At 40.2% G+C, this 20,598-nt stretch overlaps 1 protein-coding gene and 1 long non-coding RNA gene across 3 annotated transcripts in view; one reads left to right on the plus strand and one right to left on the minus strand.

The window, feature by feature from the left end:
• MOXD1 (monooxygenase DBH like 1) overlaps nt 1-17,941 on the minus strand; it is a 79,409-nt gene extending 61,468 nt beyond the window's left edge. The window contains exon 1 of the mRNA XM_036994185.2: nt 17,621-17,941. Within this exon, the coding sequence (XP_036850080.2) occupies nt 17,621-17,884 (264 nt within the window). The 5' untranslated portion in view covers nt 17,885-17,941. The remainder of the gene's footprint in view (nt 1-17,620) is intronic.
• Nucleotides 14,208-20,121, plus strand: LOC140845466 (uncharacterized). Of its 2 annotated transcripts, none has more exons than XR_012124236.1 (3): nt 14,208-17,358; nt 19,092-19,244; nt 19,782-20,121. It is a non-coding gene; the product is annotated as an uncharacterized lncRNA (long non-coding RNA). The 2 variants fall into 2 exon arrangements; XR_012124237.1 differs by having other exon boundaries at nt 14,209-17,358; nt 19,114-19,244.
• Nucleotides 20,122-20,598: the final 477 nt, after the last annotated feature.

Here is a 20,598-nt window from a genome sequence, read left to right on the forward strand (position 1 = left end):
TTGAGGGAAAACATAAATCAATGTTATTAAAACTGTAATTGAAATGTGAAATATCCTCACCACCACTTGGAAATTCCATTACAGTTTTTTTTTTTACATTTTCCAATTTTTAGGGCCTATGTTAAGACATATCTTCAGATTTGATAATAATATACCTTAGCTATTCAAATAGTATAATTAGTTACATGTTTATTTCCTCTGGGTCTTTTGAATGCTTGGAATGTACATGTTAATCTCTTGCTGTTTTCTCAGAATACCTCCAAGACAAATAATTCTAAACCTTCTCAACAGAGGATGCCAACATTTCCCTGCCTTCAGCTTATGATCATGTATCTCACTTTATTAAGTGAATTTCAATTCTGACACATGAGAGTACACATCTTGCCTTCTTTCTATATTACATAATATCTACTTCATGGAATTATAATAGAAAATCTAAAAGAAAGCAGGAAAAGAGAAACATAAAGAACAGATGGAACAAGTAGAAAACAACCAGATGTAATGAAATGAAAGAGAAATATAATAAACTCTAGAGAAATTAAAAGGTTAATAATATTATGCAAATCTGGATGTAAAAAACTTGGATAATTTAGGTGAGAAACAGGCAAAGTTCTTCTAAGATACAACCAGTAGAACTTACTCAAGAAAACAGATACTCTGAATAGCCCTATAATCTACTCATGGGCAAAAAACCTTCCTACAAAGAAAGTTCTAAGCCAAAATGCTTTCACTTGGAATTTTACCAAATACTTGAGGAAAAAGTAACATTGATTTCACAAACTCTTCCAGAAGATCAAAGAGCAGGGAACACTTTCCAAGTAATTTTTTGATTGCCAGTATTACATACCAAAATCAAAGATATTACAAAAAAAATTACAGATCAGTATCTCTCATAGGTCCAGATACAAATTTTCTTAAATATATATATTTGCGAATAGAACCCAGTGATATTTTTTAAAGGATAATATATCATGACCAGACAGAGCTGGTGCCACATTAGAAAATGAATCAATATAATTCTTCATATCTAAGTGTAAAAACGGAAAACCATACAACCATCTCAACAAATGAAGAAAAAACATGGTAAAATCTCTCAGAAAACTAGCTACATTGTACTTGATGTTCCTCCCCGCCAAGTATGGAAACAAATAAATCTTGGGAACAAGGCAAAGATGTCCATACTCCCATTTCCATAAGGCTCCACTGTTGATTGTCCACATCTGACAGTTTATCTCTGTTACTTCCATTCCCTAACTAAAAACATCAGTGCTCTGTCCCTGACATTACAGTCCTCTATCTTTGTATTTCATTCTTTGGGAATCTCATCTACCCCAAGAGTTTCCAGTCATCACCTTTATTCAGTATCACATATCTAAAAGTCTACTGGATAACATGGAAGTCTTACTGTCACTTCAAATGCAATACATCCAAAATTGTATTCACACTCTATCTGTAAAGGTTTTCCTGATTTTCTTTCATTATACTGCCATTCTCCCAACCATCCAAATACAAAACTATAGTGTTCTTCAACTTCTTCCTTTACTACTCACACCTCCACAGATCCTATTAGTTCTTCCTTTGAAAAAAATAACCCATCTTCTACTTTTACCCCATAGTAACTTCTCCTATTTCATTTCAGGCTTGAATCACCTGCATATTTCTGTCAAGGTCTTCCTTGAAAATTGCTCTCAATGTGCCATTATATTTTATTCAACAGTATATAGTACAAAGTTATATAATTTACATTGAAGTTTCTCTAAAATTTAGCCTAACCTGGTTTTCTGGAGTGTCTATTATAAACCTCACCACACGATCTCTGTTACCTACAAATATTCTGCCTTTTCTGAGCTCTTTGCTTTTGTTCACCATATTTAAATATAATTGAGAGCAATTGGGAGTATAATCTATTATCTCCCTCTTTCTGTTCCATTTACAATGTAAACAACTATATTAAAGGTACAAATTCATAACTGAGTTAACAAGATTAGCTTCTTCCTATCTCCCCTACTTTCTTCACTCCACTGAGATATCCTCTCCACTAACTCCACCCATTGAAGTTAGCTCCATTCAAATCCTTTCTTCTCTTCAAGACTCAGGATTATCTCCCCTATGATGTTTACTCTGATCATTCCGAGAGGAAGTGATCATTCTCTTTTTGAATCCTTACTCTTCTATTTGCATGCTCTTAGGTAGCATGCAATTCATTCTAGACACATTACCTTCTCAATCATGCAGTAATTACCTAGAAATGAAAAGCTAATCTTGTTAACTCAGTTATGAATTTGTACCTTTAATATAGTTGTTTACATTGTAAATGGAACAGAAAGAGGGAGATAATAGATTATACTCCCAATTGCTCTCAATTATATTTAAATATGGTTATGATCTGGTGTGGAATGTGTTTAACCAGAAGCTAAAATGAGTTTGGGTCCACATGATCTACCCTGCAGACATCTGGCACTGAAATCTGGGAATGCTGTTATGACCTCTTAGCCCCTAAATGGACATGAATCTTATGGAACTGACATCAGCACTTAGGAAAAAGAGTTAATGCATGTAACAGCTCTTTGAAATCCTTTTACACTAGGAGGGCATTCCCTACCTATTTAAAATAAATTAGATTTAAAAAAAAACAGCCCTGAGAGAGAGAAACCATGTTTCAGAATGTTTTCTAATGTGAACTTATATCCTCAGTGCCTAACAGAGTGATGTGCATATTGCAAATGCTTATTAAATATGTGTAAGGGAGCATCCTGCCTTCACTTTTGCCAAATCTAAGTAAGGGGATAATTTTGAAAATGAAAGATAAGAACTCAACAACCATCATCTGATACTCCCATCTTTGTGGTGTGGGAATACACTTAGTGGGAGCAAAACACTCCCCTACTAGTAGCACCTTCTTTCCTCCTTCAGCCTCTATTAGGAAAATACATGGTCTACAGTCAAACACGGTCTTAATGGTCTTAATATTATATAGTAAAAAGTGTCTATCAGCAACCTTAGAAGCATAATTAAGTGAGGAAAGAGAACCAAAAAAGACAAAGAAAACCCCAAAAAACTGAGTTCCAAATTTCCTATTGTTTCACTATGCTTGCTCAGAGGAAGAAAAGGGAGAGAGGGAAGGATGAAGGGCAAGAAGTCGGGAGGAAAAGAAAGCGATTCTTTTCAAAGAACTCAATCTTGAAAATCCTTCATGCAGATTAGCTAAACCTAAAAAAGTATGTGCAGTGAGTTTAAGGGTTTCCTGAAAGTTTGCATTGCTATTCAAGTGGATAATTAAATGGAATAGTTATTTTGTTACTACCATTCTCTAGGGGAAAAAAACTGGAGAAGGAAATTGAGAGTAAAACTTGATCAAGAAAGAGTTTGGATACCCATATCACCTAGAAATTAATATTCACAAAACCAATGTATAACATCTATGAAATATTTAAGAAAATTTCACAGATCATTTTTACTATCTGATTTTCACCTTAAGAATCAGAACCAAATGGCATTCCTCACCCCCAATCCCAGTCTCATTTAACAAATGGAGCTCATGGAATTCAACCAAACATCCATGGTGAAGGTCATTCCTCAGCTATCTTCCTACAGCGCTTGATATTCCAGGAATTGTAAAATAAAAATAGGCATATTGATCACAAGGCACTCTTATTTGTCATGGTCTGATCCCATAGCCATTATGAAAATCTAACTGTATGATAAATGAATTAAATGTACTATATACATTATAAACATAACATAAAATACTGGTAAATAAAAATAGACTCTAAGTATCATTAGAAGTGAACTTTATGAGGGCAAGAGGGTTGAGGGGCATTCAGAGAATCATGATTCTGTACAAATTTTGTAAGAGTTGAAGAATAAAAATATGTAGATGTTTTAATTATGTAAATAAAAAGCTGATATGCAGAAGTCATTGATCTTTATACTGACACGGTTTTAATGATCTGTAAAAAGACGTGTGAAGTAATGTTACCCTAGATAAATGGCTTTATGTGGATTTTGATCATATTCTAATTTAGCTACCTGCTTTAAGATCAGCTTCAATATGAATTGTCATTGAGGCATGTCTTATTTTTATTGTGGATTATTATATTAATCATGTATTTAGCTTGTTTATACTTTTTAAAGATAAAATATTACCTGTAACCCTTGAAAATTAGTTGATAGACTCCAGCAATAAAATTAATCCCAGTTGTGTCATAAAAATATTACTCCTGAAACATGAGCTCACAGGATATTTTTTTCCTTCCAACACTTTATGCTTTGAAAAAAAGTCATGGAATCTATCACTGAGGTTTCAAAATGCTGTGTGGCAACAGTGAAGTGGGGGAGCATCAGTAAAAGATGGCATTTATCAGCTAGCCTGATAGCACAAATACCACCTGCCACTTTCAAACTAAGGCAACACTCCAGAAAACTAGCTTTGGTGCTTTACAAGACTGCTACAACCTCTTGTTAAAAAAAACATGATTACACAGATGTTAAATTGGCTCTCTCTCATTGTCAGTCTTTTTTTTTTTTTCTTCTCTCTTGAATACAATCTCTGCAACAGAAAGGAGCTTTGACTGGTGCTGTGTTAATAGGATGACATGAAAACTCTAATGCATGTAATAAAAGATGTGAATAAACCCCAGTTTGGCCTGGACAACTGAATGTAAGCACAGCTGCAGGGAGAAAAATGTTACCATCTGTCATCATTTTCTTCAACAGGTGCTTGTAGTTTTTCTTCTTTCTCTAAATCTCAAAGGCCTTTTTACTTCAAACATTTCTGCTTATAATATCAAGTTCTATAGTAAGTGCTATGGTGGTTTAATAGTATTGATAGTATAATAATAAATATTTTTAGTTTTAAAAATATTCTTTGATCCTAAAAAAAATCATAAAACTGTACAAACTATATGAACATAATCTTCAGATTTCAGTATAAACTGATTTTAATAAGTTATTTCCTCATTAATCTTAGAAATTTGAGCAGAATCCCTAAACAGAAGGGGCTTGCATTCTAGAAACCCTTTCTGATAAAACTGAAACTCCTTAGGTCTAATAAGGGAATCTGTTCAGTAGCTACCGGAATGCCAAAATAAGAACGCTGTTAGCTTGCGTTCCAGCGAGGGGCCCACCTGACCAATCTGTTCTTTAAGTGCTACCTTCTGAAAACAGACATCCTGAGTTTTCGCCCATGGACAATCATCTGCTTAGACTTCATGTAGGGTAATTAATATTTTGCTATAGTTGTAATCTCTATAGAGTATAAAATTAAAATATTGTTTCCTTAACAATAAACTTCTATGGAAAATAACAGTATCAGAACTTACCACTGAAATAAGATTTTATCTTCATCCTATCCCCTCATCTTAATATTTAAAAATTTTTAATATGACTCCTGTTCATGACCAGTTTATGCAAAGAATAAATTTTGAGAAGAAAGCTCCTTCCTTCCTCCCTTCCTCCTCTCCTTTCTTCTAACGTATTTTATTGAGTGACTACTATTCCTCAGCCCTTGCTGTAGGGCCAAGGGCACATGACTACACAGGAGTAAGGAAAGTTCCTACTATAATGAAAGTTATAGCTTAACTGAGAGAAGGAACAATTATTTAAATAATAATATAACCAAAACTGTTTGGATAAGTGCTTATAGGAAAATAAAAAGGACTATAGAGAGGAATTGGAAAGTGTTTGGGTTGAGTGATCAGAAAGTCAAAACTGAGGCTATGAAATTTACTCTGAGAAATAAACTGCAATTAGGAGCCAGCCACAAACGTGTGAAGAAATAGTTTCCAGGAAGAGAGAGCAACTATTGGAAAGGACCTGACAGGTGTTTGTGTGGGGTGGGGGTAAGGGGTCAGTTTGATAAAGCAAATAAAAGCCAGTATCACTGAACTATAGTATCCAGGGTGGGTAAATGAGGTCAACAGGATCAGATGAGGCCCCAGACATTGTGACACCTTTTAGGTCAGTGCAGAGAGTTCAAATTTAATACTAAGCTTATATAAAAGCCATTTAAGCCTTAAGCAGCAAGTAACACATTCTAACTGACATGAAAAGTGTGTGTGTGTGTGTGTGTGTGTGTGTGTGTATTACTGTGGCTTCCATGTAAAGAATGATGAGTAGAAGAAATAAGAGTGGTGATCAGAAGCCAGGAGTCACTCAATACTCTCAGTCATTCAAGCTAGAGTGGTGGTAGTAAAACTGAAGGGGAGTGGGAAGGTTTCAGATTTATTTAGTTTGGAGGAAGATGGATTTTACATGTGGGATGAAGAAGGAAAAGAAACAAGGGTGATTTCTAATTTTTTACTGATATTGGGAAGACTGGAAAGAAGAAGGTTGAAGGTGAAGGAGGTCAAGTTTGAGATGCCTACCTAATGAGATGCCTGACATCCAGGTGGGAAGGTCGGGGGGCAGAGAATGTGTAGACTGTTATTAGATCAAAATAATGCATTCAGCATTGCTCTTGAAGCCCTCCAAATTCTTCTTTCGAGTATACAAGTCACAAAACATTCTTTTATTCCTTTTACTTTATTTTTTTCATTCTTCAAAGTTAATAAATTTTCACTATACATAATTCAAACATACTAAAATATACAGGAGAGAAAGTGATGAAATACTCTCATAGCCATTGTAACAGTTCAATGAGCACCTATCCACAGAGACAGGAGACCATGAGGTCGATTAAAAAGCAATACAGATAAATATCATAGCTTCTAATGTCTCCCTTCTTTAATTTCTTGAATAACCTAAAGGCATGAATGTAAAGTTATTTTCAACATTATACTCAATTTGGAAGACAACCTGAAGGACACCTAATCCTAGTTCCCACAAAGGAAGATTTCTCTCAAAAATATTTTCTTCTTAAGAGATGATCACACAGCATTTAATACCTCCAGTGACAAAGCTCATGAATTTACATCCTAACAAGGCAACACACTTAATACACGTAATACCTCTGATTGTCAGAAATGCGTTTCTTATACTAAGCTAAAATTTTCTACCCTTTAAGTGTATCAACTGGGTCTTTTTTCTTCCTTCTGAAGCTTAATAGGTAACATCTAATCCTTATTTCCTGAGGCAGACTGCCTACTACTTCAAAGACAATGACCATGTCTTTTCTAATTGTTCTTTTCCCAAGTAAAACATGGACAGCCCTTTCCCATTACTCAGGTACCCTGATTTCCGGAGATTTCAACCATCCCTGTAAAACTCCTTTAGAATGTTCCAGTTCACCGACACATCCTTTAAAAATGTTTTAAAAATCCTTTTAAAATGTCTGTGTATTGCAAGCATACCTTTTGAGCTTAAAAATGAACTAATACTTGGACCTTTTCACTGTGAATTCCAGTTAAATCAAATTTTACACATTTTTTATATACACAACTAATTATTTAACTGAATGTTTAATTTTATTTGTATTTTGTGAATATTTGCTTTCTTTCGTTATTTTAATATATCACTCTTTTCAGTCTTCATTCTGTAGTCTAATATAGCCTGTCTGTTATCAACATGTTTTGAGTATGGATGTTTAAATATTTATGATTATAGTTAATTCAACTTTATTAGTCCATCTTCTACAAGGACATCAGGAGAAACCCTGCTAATAACCTTTCTACCATTCAAATATACTATTTACTTTATACCCCTCCTACAGGTCCAGCAAATCAAATGCAAAAGAAAGTCAGTATACTCTGTGTTTATTGAAATCATGCTGGCCTCGAGTTGTTAATTTTTGCAAAGTATTCACAAACCAGTTGCTTAAAGTTTGTCCTCGAATTTCCTCAAAAACTGCTATCAATCTCCCCCCATCTAAACATTTAGCAGAAACCTTTTCCCCAAATTGAAAAGCTGGGACATTGGTCTCCATGCGATCTTCTTACAATTCTGACATTTCACTAAGTGATGGATGCATTATAATAATATCTTGTACTTACTAAGTACTTTCAATATGCCACATCCTCTGCTAAGAGCTTTATATGCCTATTTCATTTAATCCCCACAAAACCCCCATGCATTAGATACCATGATGCCCTTCTTGGTGAAGGAAGCTGTCATTTAGAGAGGTCAAGACATTTGCCAAGGGCCACACAACAAATATGTAACAAGCTGTGCTGAGATTCACCCCCAGACTTCCGGCTTACCACTGTTCAGCAGTTATTCAGCAGGTATTTCTTGAGGGCCTGCCAAGCACATGGAATTGTTCCTGGTACCTCAGGAAGATGTGGAAGCACTGAAACAGCCAGCAACTTGTAAACATTCCATCCACACACTAATAAAGCACTAATTATCCACCACTCCTGCTCCTTTCCCTCCTTCTTCCCTCTGCAGCTATAGCTTGAGGACATTTCATTGCTTACTAGCAACCTTGGAGAATGTAGGAGGGAAGGGAAAAGATGTCTATTTACATAACTGAAAAGATTCTGGAGAATTTTTCTAAATACAAAGGGAGTCCATTTTGCTATGTTAACTCTAATAAATTATTTTAGAGCAGAACACTTCTCTTGGCTTAAATACAGGCTAAGAATGATCTGGGACTTTCATTCATTAATGTTCCTTTGATGCCCTGTGACCATACATAGCTTATGAATTTTAGATTCTGTGTGGGCATATATTCCGGTTACTTAGAAATACAGCAGCTATTAGCAGCTGGCAAAAGGTGTGTAGGGATGGTAGAGGGCTATGAGGAGGAGAGACACTCCTGGTTCAGTATACGTTGAAACACACTACTACCCACAGTTCTTACATTTTTGCTCTTGTTTCAGCAAGTAAATTTAAGAAAATATTTAGAATTATCACAAATAGATAAAACTCATCTCTGAAGTGTTTCCACTCTAAGAAAATCCACTTTATTTTCCTATTTTACAAAATAATCCTAAATATTTTACAAAATATTTTACAAAATAATCCTAAATATTCAAGCATATGAATATTTGCCTCAAACGTCACATGGTCACTCTAAATTGCTTTGTGTGGAATCTTCCTTTGCATCCCCATGACTGATACCTGGAATCTTTCAAGCTTTTGTAGTTTGACCATAAAGAAGTTATGATTCCTATCAAAGAGCCTGATCACATAAGGTCAGCAGTTCCTGACCTTGTCGGCACATTAAAATCACGTGGGAAACTAAACCATATGAATGCCTGTGTCCATCCCTGCAAGAGATTGTGATTTAACTGGTATGGGGGAAAGAGACAGACTGCCTGGACACTGGAGCTTTTCAAAAGATGTGTTAAAATCACCTCCTCAAATGGGCAGACAACTCTGGGAACTTCTGACATGGGAAGCATCCTTCCCTGACCTCAGTTCTTTATTAAAATCTCAGATCTTTATTAGAATGCCTGCTTATCTCTCAGTGCAATCTGCCATAGCACGAGTCCCCCTCCGCCCTGCCCAAAGGGATGCAGATGTGCAAGGTGACAGGAGGCCTCACTTCTGCATGGTTTTATCTACTATGAGTTTCCGTGTATGAGTGGGTTTCAGTGCATGAACTTTGCAGGGGAGGGAGAGAAAGGCAGCAATTCAGTTTTATCTAAGAAACTGAGATTTCAAAGTCTCAGTTTAAAAATCTCCTGAAAGATAGTTATCTTTTCCAGACACATGTGGTTTTGTTGATCTAGCTTCTCAAGTCCTTTAACTCTCCGGTATTACCGAGGATGAGAAGAAGCAGAGTATAAAACAAAAACATCCACACCTACTATTAAGAAAGAAACTTCTTTAAAATCAAAGCTGGAAAGACTCTAGTTGAGCTCACTAAACATCTGTGTAACAAGGCCACAGAAATAGGAAAGGGAGCTCATGTGGCTCAGACACATTTGTTAAAACATTAATTACATTTCCTCCAGGTAGGCAGTTTTCTATATTCAAGATCGATTGAGATCTTTGATGTGCATGCCAGATGATTTTCTTCACAGTACACAAGATTTTGATTTGTAAACACTATGGTTAATCTCAAAAGACAACTTTTAAAACTTGGGACACTTGTTTCCTTCATGTTTTGGTTATAAGCACCCTAATCTGAAATAGCCACACGTTTGTCTTTATCCTATCATCTTACTTTAACTCTCCGCTCAGCACTTACCATTTTCTGATATTCTTCTTATGTATTTATTTGTTTACCCCCTGTGGATAAAGTGAAGGTTCCTAGGGCCGGATCTCACCTGGCCCGGGTCGGCTAGCTCATTGTACACGTGTGGGCAACACGTTGCTATTGACTCTGTATAAAGAGTTCCACCCAGTGGTCTGGGAGACACGGTGCCGTGGCCACACAGCTGCACGGCTGTAGGAGAGCAGAGACTGGAGTGGTGGCAATGCCAAGGACCAAGACTGAGACGGCTTTGGAGGAAGAGAGGCCCAGAAACTGGCTTGCTACATGCAGACTCACTCTGGGTGGATGGGATTCTAGTGAGTGACCTGCCACCATGGAAATAAAGTTGGTCATAAACCTTTTCACCCCAAGAACATTCCCTTGTCATTCCTCGGTTTCAATGAATCCATAGTGAACTTGTCAGGGGCTGAAACCCATTGACAAGACACCCCCCAACCAAAATGTGAGCCCATGATACCACTGATTTCTTCTCACTCAATGCTTTGCCCCAACATCTAGAACTGTTCAATAAATATTGGTTGAATGAATGAGCATCCAATATTCTCTGCCTATATGTGAGGACTTCACTGAAAGTCATGTGAGAGTCCCAAATGTTTCCCACACTGAGTGAGCCTGGAGCCTCAAGTTTATACATCTACAAAAGGGGAGAAATAAGATACTGACCTCTTAGGGCTATTGTGAGAATTACATGAGATAAGATACTTTAGGGATTTATAATATATGGCATATATTAAGAAGTGGAGGAATGAAAATTCATATCAGAGAAATGTGTATCTATGTATATGACATTTATAGTGGAACAAAAGTAGTAGGAGAAATACTATGATTTTGTCAATCTGTATAAAAAGGTATTTTATCTTATCATATACATTCTTTCAATATTGAGGAATAAAATTGGAATATTTTTCTATGTAAGCTACTGCTTGCTTGCAGGAAAAGAAAGAACACCAAACTAGGGCTCAGAGAAAAATTAATCCAGGCTGCTAATCTGTATGGCCTCTGACAAACCATTTAATAAGTACCTAAGGCTCAGTTTCTCACCTGTAAAATTGGAAGAGGGGGTAGTAATTTGAGAGGAATTGACCAAACTTTGAGCTCTTCTTAAGAAGAGCAAGTAAATACATAAAACATCAACATTTAACCTGTAAAAGCAAAAATTGTTTAAAGATTTTCTCATAACTTTTAGCTATATTAGATGAATTAGACCTCACTAATCAATTAAATTTGGTCTATATATTATTTGTATAGCACTCAGATATGTAATCCCAATTTTATAGTTAACGTTAATGAAAATTAGCCACTTGAAATTATTTTTGCAGAATTTCCTATGTGCTCTATGCTCTCTCCTTATGAGCAGTTTGGTTTTTCATTTTTGTTTTTGCTTTGGGCTACTCAAGAATTTAACAAGTAAAAAGACATAGATTGGGAAGAAGTTTCCTGGGGAAATATTTTTTGTTTAAAAATTCTGTAGGAGTTATTTTTTTAAGTTATAATAAACAGCATTGTGAGTAATCTGTATGCAGTTTTTGTTTCTTTTTTTATCGTATGAATCAAACATTTCTGAAAACATGATTCTGTATAATGAATTCATTCCTTTTGCCTGCAGCTTTATGTTAATAGGGCTGTATTACAAATCATGAATCAATAAACTACTACTATTCACTGTCTTTGAAGAAGACTCTTGCCTCTCCTCCCAAGAACCAGAAATATGCCGTTGGTTGCCTTTAGCCTTGAACTTTATTAGTCAATTCAGGTGTATTGTTCCTTTGACTCTTATGTCTACCCATTCCATTTCCTCAGGCTGGCATTATAAAATCATGCACTTTGCCTGGGAGAACCACACAGCTGAAGAGTATCATTGTGTGTTCAAGTGCTACACTGGCACATGTGTGCTTATTACTAATGCACAAAACATGATGCTTGGTGAGGTCCCTTTATCATCTGGAAATTGGGGGCAGAAGGCATAATCTGAAGATTTATAAATATCTCCTAACAAGGTCCCAGCTGAGCTGCATCAGGGCTGGACACTTGCTTCATCTTTCCCTGACTGCTCTTCACTTCACTTTTCAAACATTTCTTTACTGCCATTAGCTGGGGTGCACTTAAAAGAAGCACATCGTTAACCACAAAGAATGCTCAGTGTTTTGTGTGATTTCAAATCACAGCACAATTTCCAAGCATTTCCTCGGCAAGCAGCCCGGCAGCAATTTTCCTGTTGTTGAAGACTGACTTCTCATCACAGAAAGGTTTCAGTTTTAGACACAGCCAACAAACAAGGCTGTAACAAATGATGACGTGTTTCAGCCTCCTTTCACTGGCAATGTATGCCCCCAGTGGAAGAGTGGATCAGTTTTTATGCAAATTCAACAGGCACATGCCACAAGGCTGCCCTCTTCTCTGACTCGCACAAACTAGGCATTCATCACCGGCATTACTTGCCTAAGATGGGGACTCACAGTTGCTAAGTGGCTTGGGTGGAGGGTGGGGCTGCTCGGTGTCAAAAAGGGGCAAAGGACACAGAAAGGACATGAATCTATCAAGGAAGTGAGAGATGAGCTAATTCACTGAGACAAATTGTGAGGTTTTCAAAAGCCAATGCAAGAGGAAAAATGGCTTCTGTCTTGCCAATGGATTTCAGCCCTGGGCAAGTTCACAGATTCAGTGAGATCAAAGAAATGACAGTAGAACATTCCTTGGGTGAAACAGTTTATACCAACTTTATTTCCATGGTGGCAGGTCAATCACTAGGAATCCCATCCACTCAGAGCAAGTCTGCACGCAGCAAGCCAGTCTCTGCCTCTGGGCCTCTCTGCTCCCGCAGCCATCTCAGTCTCTGTCCTCGGCACTGCCACCACTCCAGTCTCCTCTCTGTTCCCCTGCAGTCTTGCAGCCATGCCACCATGTTGCCCACACCACTGGGTGGAGCTCTTTGTATAGATTCAATAACAACGTATTGACCACAGGTGTGTAGTGAGTGAGCCAACCAGGGCCAGGTGAGAATCCCGGCCATAGGAACCTTCACTTTATGCACAGCTTCCTGCCCCACCTCTGTGAAAGACAGCATAGACACTGACCTCAGCAGCACCCCTGGGGTCACGTTTCCCCAAGTGGGAGCTGCTCCAGAACAGTTTATAAATTGTACAGAGACAGGGGCTCTGCTCCACAGCCCAATGTTTCTCTCTTTTCTTTCCCATTTTGATCAAACCTGGTTTTGGGAAAATTGGGGTTCCTATGGCCAGGATTCTCACCTGAACCTAAACTACTGATGATGTAACTGGCCTGCTGCTAGGTTACCGCTTTCACACCCATGGCAATAAGCTATTGTAAAGGTGTCTGCCCAGTGCTCGGCGCGGAGGCAGAGACGAAGAAGGATTACAGACCTGTGGGATGCAGACGTAATTCTAGTGCTCCACCAATCGCCAGGAGAACAAACCAGGTAATAACTCTTTTACCCCAAGAACATTCCCTTGTCGTTCCTTGGTCTCACTGACTCCATAGTGAACTTGCCCTAGGCTGAAACCCACTGGCAAGACACCTAGTTATATACCATTTGAGGAAATGTCTCCAGACAGGGTCAGAGGATCACAAATTGGGCAGGGCAAACATCCATGATGCCTCATCTGCAGGTAAAGTTTTAAGGGTGGCCAAGCCACAATCTGATTTTTCACTTCGCAAACCTATAAGCAAACGTCACACTGCCCTCTGGAGGTAGTTGCATTGGGTCCAATCCTGATTTAGTGATTGGCATCCATTGGAAAAGAAGGGGTTGTGGAAGTTCACAATTCTTTTTCTGGAGGGGAGAGAGGAGGGAGTATGGTATAGAAAGACTACCAGTTCACTAACTCCCTGTGAGTGGTGTGTGTGTGTGTGTGTGTGTGTGTGTGAAGACAAGTACTCGAGTGTGGTGGTGTGTGTGTGTGTGTGTGTGTGTGTGTGTGTGTGTGTGTGTGTGTGTGTGTGAAGACAAGTACTCGAGTGTGGTGGTGTGTGTGTGTGTGTGTGTGTGTGTGTGTGTGTGTGTGTGTGAAGACAAGTACTCGAGTGTGGTGGTATAAAGGAGACCACAGCAGGTCAGTGATGTTGATGTGAAGTCTGTTCCCTCTTGAATTTAATGGGACTGAAACTACAACAGGAGAGACATACTGCATGACTCAAAGGCCAAGATAGAAAAGGCTATACAGTTTCCACCTGACCCTCGCTCTAGAGGCCCAGACACTCTGCTGTGAGGAAGCTGAGCAGCTACATGGAGAGGTCACAGTGCTACCACAGCCCTTGCTGAGGTTCCAGCAAACAGCCAACATCAACTGCCAGTCAGACAAGCAAGTGCGTGAGCCTTGCTGCAGCCACTCACCTTGGAGTTGACACCAGGTGGAGCAGAGATCTGTCCTCTCTCAGCCCTACTTGAATTGCAGATTCGTGAACAAACTGTTGCCATTGTGTTAAGCCACTATGTTTTGGAATGGTCTTTTACATAACAATAGATAACCACAATAATTGGTGGTCTCCTCTGACACTGGTCATTTTTAGCACAGAGTAAACCTGGCTTGGAAAGAAATGGGACCAGCCTCCCTGATTTTCATGGATTTTCATAATTTGGGTTGATACTTTACTAACCTTAGTTTTTTCCCTCTTGGCCCCATATTAAGTTGCCCATGGGATATATTTCAGTTGACATAGGTCGTATATGTACATAACATGGTGCTTTATACAAACTTAAGTTGTGGCCAGTATTTTGTAATCAGAACATTTCAGTTACATACAAATCTAAATTTCCATCTTCTCTCAAAAAAACAAATCAAACCTAAGATCTGACAGTACTTGATTTACTTTCCCGCATAACAGTACGTCACTCACAAAAATCTCTGGTTTCCTCAATCCCCTCTGCTCTCTGCTGCATTATATACTATCTGTTCCACTGAAACCCTTTCATTCTTTTGCATTTGGTGCCTGTTAGGCAGCTGGGTTTGTGACGTCTATTTAGCCAACAACTGTCTACCTGGTTGGCTGGAATTTATTTTATGTAGTTATCTAGAACTTTACATCTTATTGAAAAGAGGAGTTTAAGATAATCAGAAACCAAAAGTCAGAATAACAAAATAAAAATATCTAAAGGTTAAGATTTTTAAAATTAAATAAGAAAAACTGAAATAAAATACAAGGAAAGGTGAGTGGGAGGTCAACTTAGGTTTTTATCCAATAGCCTGATGCCATCTCCTCCTATCGAAGGCTGCTGCACATATGTTGATGCCTCAGAAATGAGAATGCTTTCTGTTTCACTGTTTCATGCAAAGTTGTTCTGGGAGTAAAATTACAAGACATCCAAAGTTTACTAATGGCATCACATACACTATGTTTAAAAACCCTATTTACCTTTTTGTATAGTTGCTGAGGATTCCCTTATCACATCACTGTATGAATAATCACAGATTAATGGTTTCTAGGGAGAAGGTTCAATTTCAAGTATTGGAAGATGGAATCACACAGCTTGGAAGATCCATAGAACTGATATACCTTTTTATTTTTAGTGTTTTGTGTCTTCCATGTTATTAGAGACGTTTTTAATATATTTCCCTCTGCTCAACTGATAAGCATAATTTTTATTGTACTTTATATATCCTAAAATGAGTAGGAAATGGGATAATAAAGGATGCAGTTAACTTAGAAAATAACTATCCTTTATATATAAAAATAAGGACTTTATTTCCTTAAGAATAAAAATGGAGGGGGAAATTCTATTTCTTGCTCATTAACTATATTTGGAAAGATTCCATTTCTAAGATTTATCTCATAGGGATATGTAGTCACTAATTACTTTAAGAAAAGTGTTATGTTTCAAAACCAATCTAAAGAGCACTTAATTAACCCTTCTTAAAGAACCACCACCCACAGTGTGAAAACACCATGTAATTTAACAAAGTCTAAGTTTGTGGTGAGTCAATTATGGCATGCTGAAACAGGATTCTATTCTTGGTCTTTCCCTTGATATCAAATTGGATGGGCTTTCTAGAAATCCTACTCATTTGGGGAAAACAATATCAAGTTATCTTTTAAAGCATACCCTATTTTATGATAGTACCATGGTAAGATTTCCCATGCCCTCTTCAACAAAATATGCAGGTATAGTCAAGGGGCATATTACCCTCACTACCCTAAACCATCAGACACACAAACAAAAGGACTTGGCTCCCATAGTTATTTAAATAAGGTATTGTCTATTTTGTATCAGAGAGTTATGTTTTCCAGCTAGTGAGGCCTGTGTCTGGGGGTCAGATTCTTGGTTTACAAATTTAATGTCTGAGATAAAGCATCAGGAGAAAATTCATACATCAATGACTTCAACTCAGTGCAACTTCATTTTATTGGCATTGTAGGGTACTTATTTTGGGGAGAGGAAAGGATTAATTTATGAAAAAAAGACAAGATGCTTTGGACTTTTTTGTTGCTGTTGTTTTCTTTATTTCCAACCCAAGTTAATAGGTCATTGCTGGAATTAGGATTCAAATTTGATGGCATCTCAGTCAGAACGGCATGGAAATCAAACTTAGGAATCAGGGATAAAATTATTGAGAATGCATTTGAAATCCATTGGGCACAATGATTTTAATATTATCAAAGCCTCTGCACAATGCAGAACTAGGAGTTTTCATTTGGATCAACAGACATGGAGCAAAGGACAGTATTTGGGGATGAACTTTGATAAGGAACAGAGGATATTTACCACGATATTGTATCATAGTGAAATAGTGTCCAAATGTTAGTCAAGACAGATAAAGATGTACAGAAAACCTGACCACCTAAATCATTCTAATCTCACAGGTTTTTTTTCTTATTCATAAAGACACCTATGAAGAGACAACGTCTATACTCGGCTCTTTCAAGGCAAATCAGCAACTGTCAAATGAACTGTTGGCTATTACAGTGAAAAGTTCGCCACTTAATAGGGGATTTTGCCTGGGGACCCTAGGTTTTGCAGATGTCTAAAAGCGTCTTCCTAAGCGGTCTCGGCATAGCAAAGTTCCTAAATGATTCCTGTGGCCTTTTCATTCATCTCTCCGATCTGTGGGTGACCGCAGCCGCGTGCCTAAGGACTCCGTAAGACCCGTGATTTGGGATGTTCTGAGATCCCCGACCCCAGAGCACACGACAGCAAAGTGCTAAAGCTGACAGCCGGTCCCTCCAGTCCTGAGAGCCGTCCCGTTTGCTCCCCAAAGCGGGGTCCCGCTCCCTTCCCATTTTGAATGACGGAGGCTGCGTGGCAGGTGTGTACCTGGGGGATCTAGTAAGTGTGGCGTGGGGACAGTAAAGTGTTCAGAGACCGTAAACTGCCTGGGGTCACCCGTGCTGAACGTCCCGGGGCGACACCTCGGCGCCCGGCGGCGGAGGCGGGGAGCCCAGGGGTGCAGGAGCCGGTGGTGGAGGGATGCTGGGCTGGGGCTGCGGAGGCGGCGGTCCCGCCTGGCCGTCGGGAGAGAAAGCCGTGGCCCGGGGCGCCCTGCAGAATCCGGGAGGGGACGCGCTTACCTGGAGGTACGGCCGCCCGTGGGCCACCCCGCCCACGACGATGTCTGCAGCTGCCATGGCCCCGGTGGGCGAGAAGCCGAAGCCCACGTAGCCGGCCGTGCGCACCTCGAGGCGGAAGGAGAGCCGGCCACCCCGCGGGCCCCAGCTCAGCCAGTAGTTGCCCCCCGAGTCGAGCATCGTGCGGTGCGGGTAGGTCCAGCCCGAGCCCCCCGCCGCCGCGCCGGGGAGCAGCCCCCACAGCAGGAGCAGCGGCCAGCAGCCCATCCTCGGGCGCCTCCTGCCCGCCGGCACCTGGGCTCCCGCCGACTGGCGGCGCGCGGGGGAGGCTGAAGGGGCGGCGGCGGCCTGGGACCGCCCCCCGGGCCCGCCCGTCCGCCCGCAGCGCGGGACCCGCTCTCCCCCCGCCCAGCCGACCAGTCGGGGCCTGGCCACCCGCGCCCGCCCCCGGCTTCCCGCCCGTCCACCTGTGCCCTGCACCTCGACTTGGTCCGCGAGGTCCCTGCCGGGACAGGGATTCGAGGGGCGTCGTAGAAGGCGAGGGAGGAGGAAGCCAAGGGAAGGGGGCCGGGGCAGAGGGAAGAGGAGTGAGGTGCGTGCTGGTGCCGGGAGAGCCTGGGCACTCGCTGGGAAGGAGGGTGGGGTGGGGGGCGCCCTGGGGAAAGAATGACACTGGTGAGAGGGCACGTTTAGCCGAGGAGGAGGGTTGAGTGTTGAAAGTGATAATCCGGGGTTCGGTGGGAAGGAAAGAAAGCCCCCTCCCTAGTCTCTCTGTTGCCCCTGAATTTCCGAAGCCACAGTGCCCGGCGATGCCCGCACCCTGAGAAGGGTCACCGTGCGCCTCCTTAAGCACATCTCTCTCACCCTCTCACCCAGCGGGGGCCCAAATCTGGGGCAGTGTTGTTCCTGACCGCAGGAGTCAGGGCCCGGAAACTGGCCTTCCTCCTGGTCGTGGCTGGATTAGGTCTGGTTTTGAGGGGACAAATTCTGCCAAACTACTTTGCCATCAGCAGAGTCAGTCGGGATTGAAGCGCCATTTGGTAGTTAGATTTTAACTTGAAGTCTTCTTTTTCCTGCTACCCCAAGTTCTGGCCATGATCATACTTATTAAAAAGTGTTTTTGCCTCTACCTCTAACCACATCACTCCTGTCTTCAGAATGCTGACTACTCAATGTGGCGACTGTAAATTACATTCTTTATTTATTTGGCATGTATTTATACTCTTGCATGTTTCAAAAAAAGTTCTAAGGTGGCTTACAAAAATACAAAAAAGTAATACAAAACAGAAAAGCAAGAGAGGATATAAGATGAAAAACTCTGGGTAAGAAAAATATTGCAAACATGGGCCGTTGACTCTGGAGTGGGAGGCTCCTCACAGGCCACCTATATTTCTTATTCTTTCTCTTCAAGTCATGTTCCAGCCTGTTTTTTCCTTGCTCCTGTTTCCTTTTTTCCCCCATCACTTGTCCAAAGTTACCAGCATGCATCCAAACAGTGTTCTCCCAAGGGTTGGGCATATTTGCCCCTATCTGGAAGGCAGCCCGTGAGTGGATCCGAGGGACTCATGCCGCTGAGAGAGGCGATGGAGCGCTCCAGGTTTAGCCCATGACAGCAGGCCAGATTCAGGTAAGAGAGATGTTGAAACCTTGGGACAGGCGGTAGCAGCCTAAGAGTTGCAAACCTAGAAGTGGGTTTGTACAAGCACCAAGGGACTTGGCTGCTGCCGTGACAAGGAGGGGAGGACGGAAAGAGAGGAACGAAATGGGAGCATGAAAGCCGGGAGGGGCGGCTCCTGGCAGCATGTGACTCATCTCATTGGGCGGGATTTCAGGAGAGTCAAATGACTCCAGAGTGATCAAAGGCAAACTACCTGTTTATGACCCTACTTGTGTTCCTAACATAGAGGATCCTGGAACGCAGGACTCCCATCTGTTTCCCGGGGCTTGTTCTATAAATCCCAAATTCACACTCAGGTGGCCTTTTCAGCCTCACCTGCCCTCACTTGCATCTCACTCACCCATTGCCCTCTATACACATTACCTCTAGAATCCTCAAAAGACAGCCTTGAGGTTTTATATCGCTGTGCCTTTTCAGATTGCTCACTCTGCCACGTTTGGCTTTTCTCTTCATTCTTTGAAGTATTTTCTGGTCCTCCTCCCACAGTTCGACCAGATGACATGAACCCCTCGATAGCGGAGCCCATGAAATGCTTTGTCCAGACCTCATGATGGCACTCCTAAAACTTCAAAGCCTGACTGTATGCTTATTCTTCTCCAGTAGCCTCTTCAGGTCAGAAACTGCTTCTACTTCCTTGTTGTAACCCTGTTGCCTAGAACATGAACTAGTATGCAATAGGTGCTTAATAAATGAAGGAAGAGTAAAGAGATACAGTTCCAGATTCCTGGAAGCATCCTCTTAATAAAGTTGGACTGTGAGAGGAAAGCTTGGCCCCCAGATATAAAGGAATATTCTGCTCTGCATCGATATTGAGGCAAAAATAAAAAAGACCACACATAAATATACAAAAAAGAAAGTCTTAAATGGTTTTTATTATTCTATTAAATAAGATCATTGAGTGTGAAGTTGTCTTTCGTTCATCTGTGACTGGCTTTAAATCTGTGATTTAAAACACCCTGAGTACTCAATAAATATTAAAACTAAGAAAATCATCTTGAGATTAAGTCAATAAACAGAATACTGTTAGCATAATTCATACTCAAGAAACCCACTCTGTTTTGGCTTGAACTACCCCAATAAATGAAGCCAAAAGAGAAAACTTTAGCTAAGTGTGCTTCATTAGGTGTCCCCGTTCCCTATATTAAAACCAATTCCCCACTCAATTGCATATAAGACTCAGTTTCCCAATTTGGAAATTAATTACTTCCTAACTGTTTGTCTTACATCTGTAAGGAAAACAGGAAGGAAGCATAGGTCCATTAAAAACTTGAGATTTATGGCACAGAGGGGAATGAAATCAGTG

The sequence above is a fragment of the Manis javanica genome, chromosome 13 (genome assembly GCF_040802235.1).
Source record: "Manis javanica isolate MJ-LG chromosome 13, MJ_LKY, whole genome shotgun sequence".
NCBI lineage: Eukaryota > Metazoa > Chordata > Mammalia > Pholidota > Manidae > Manis > Manis javanica.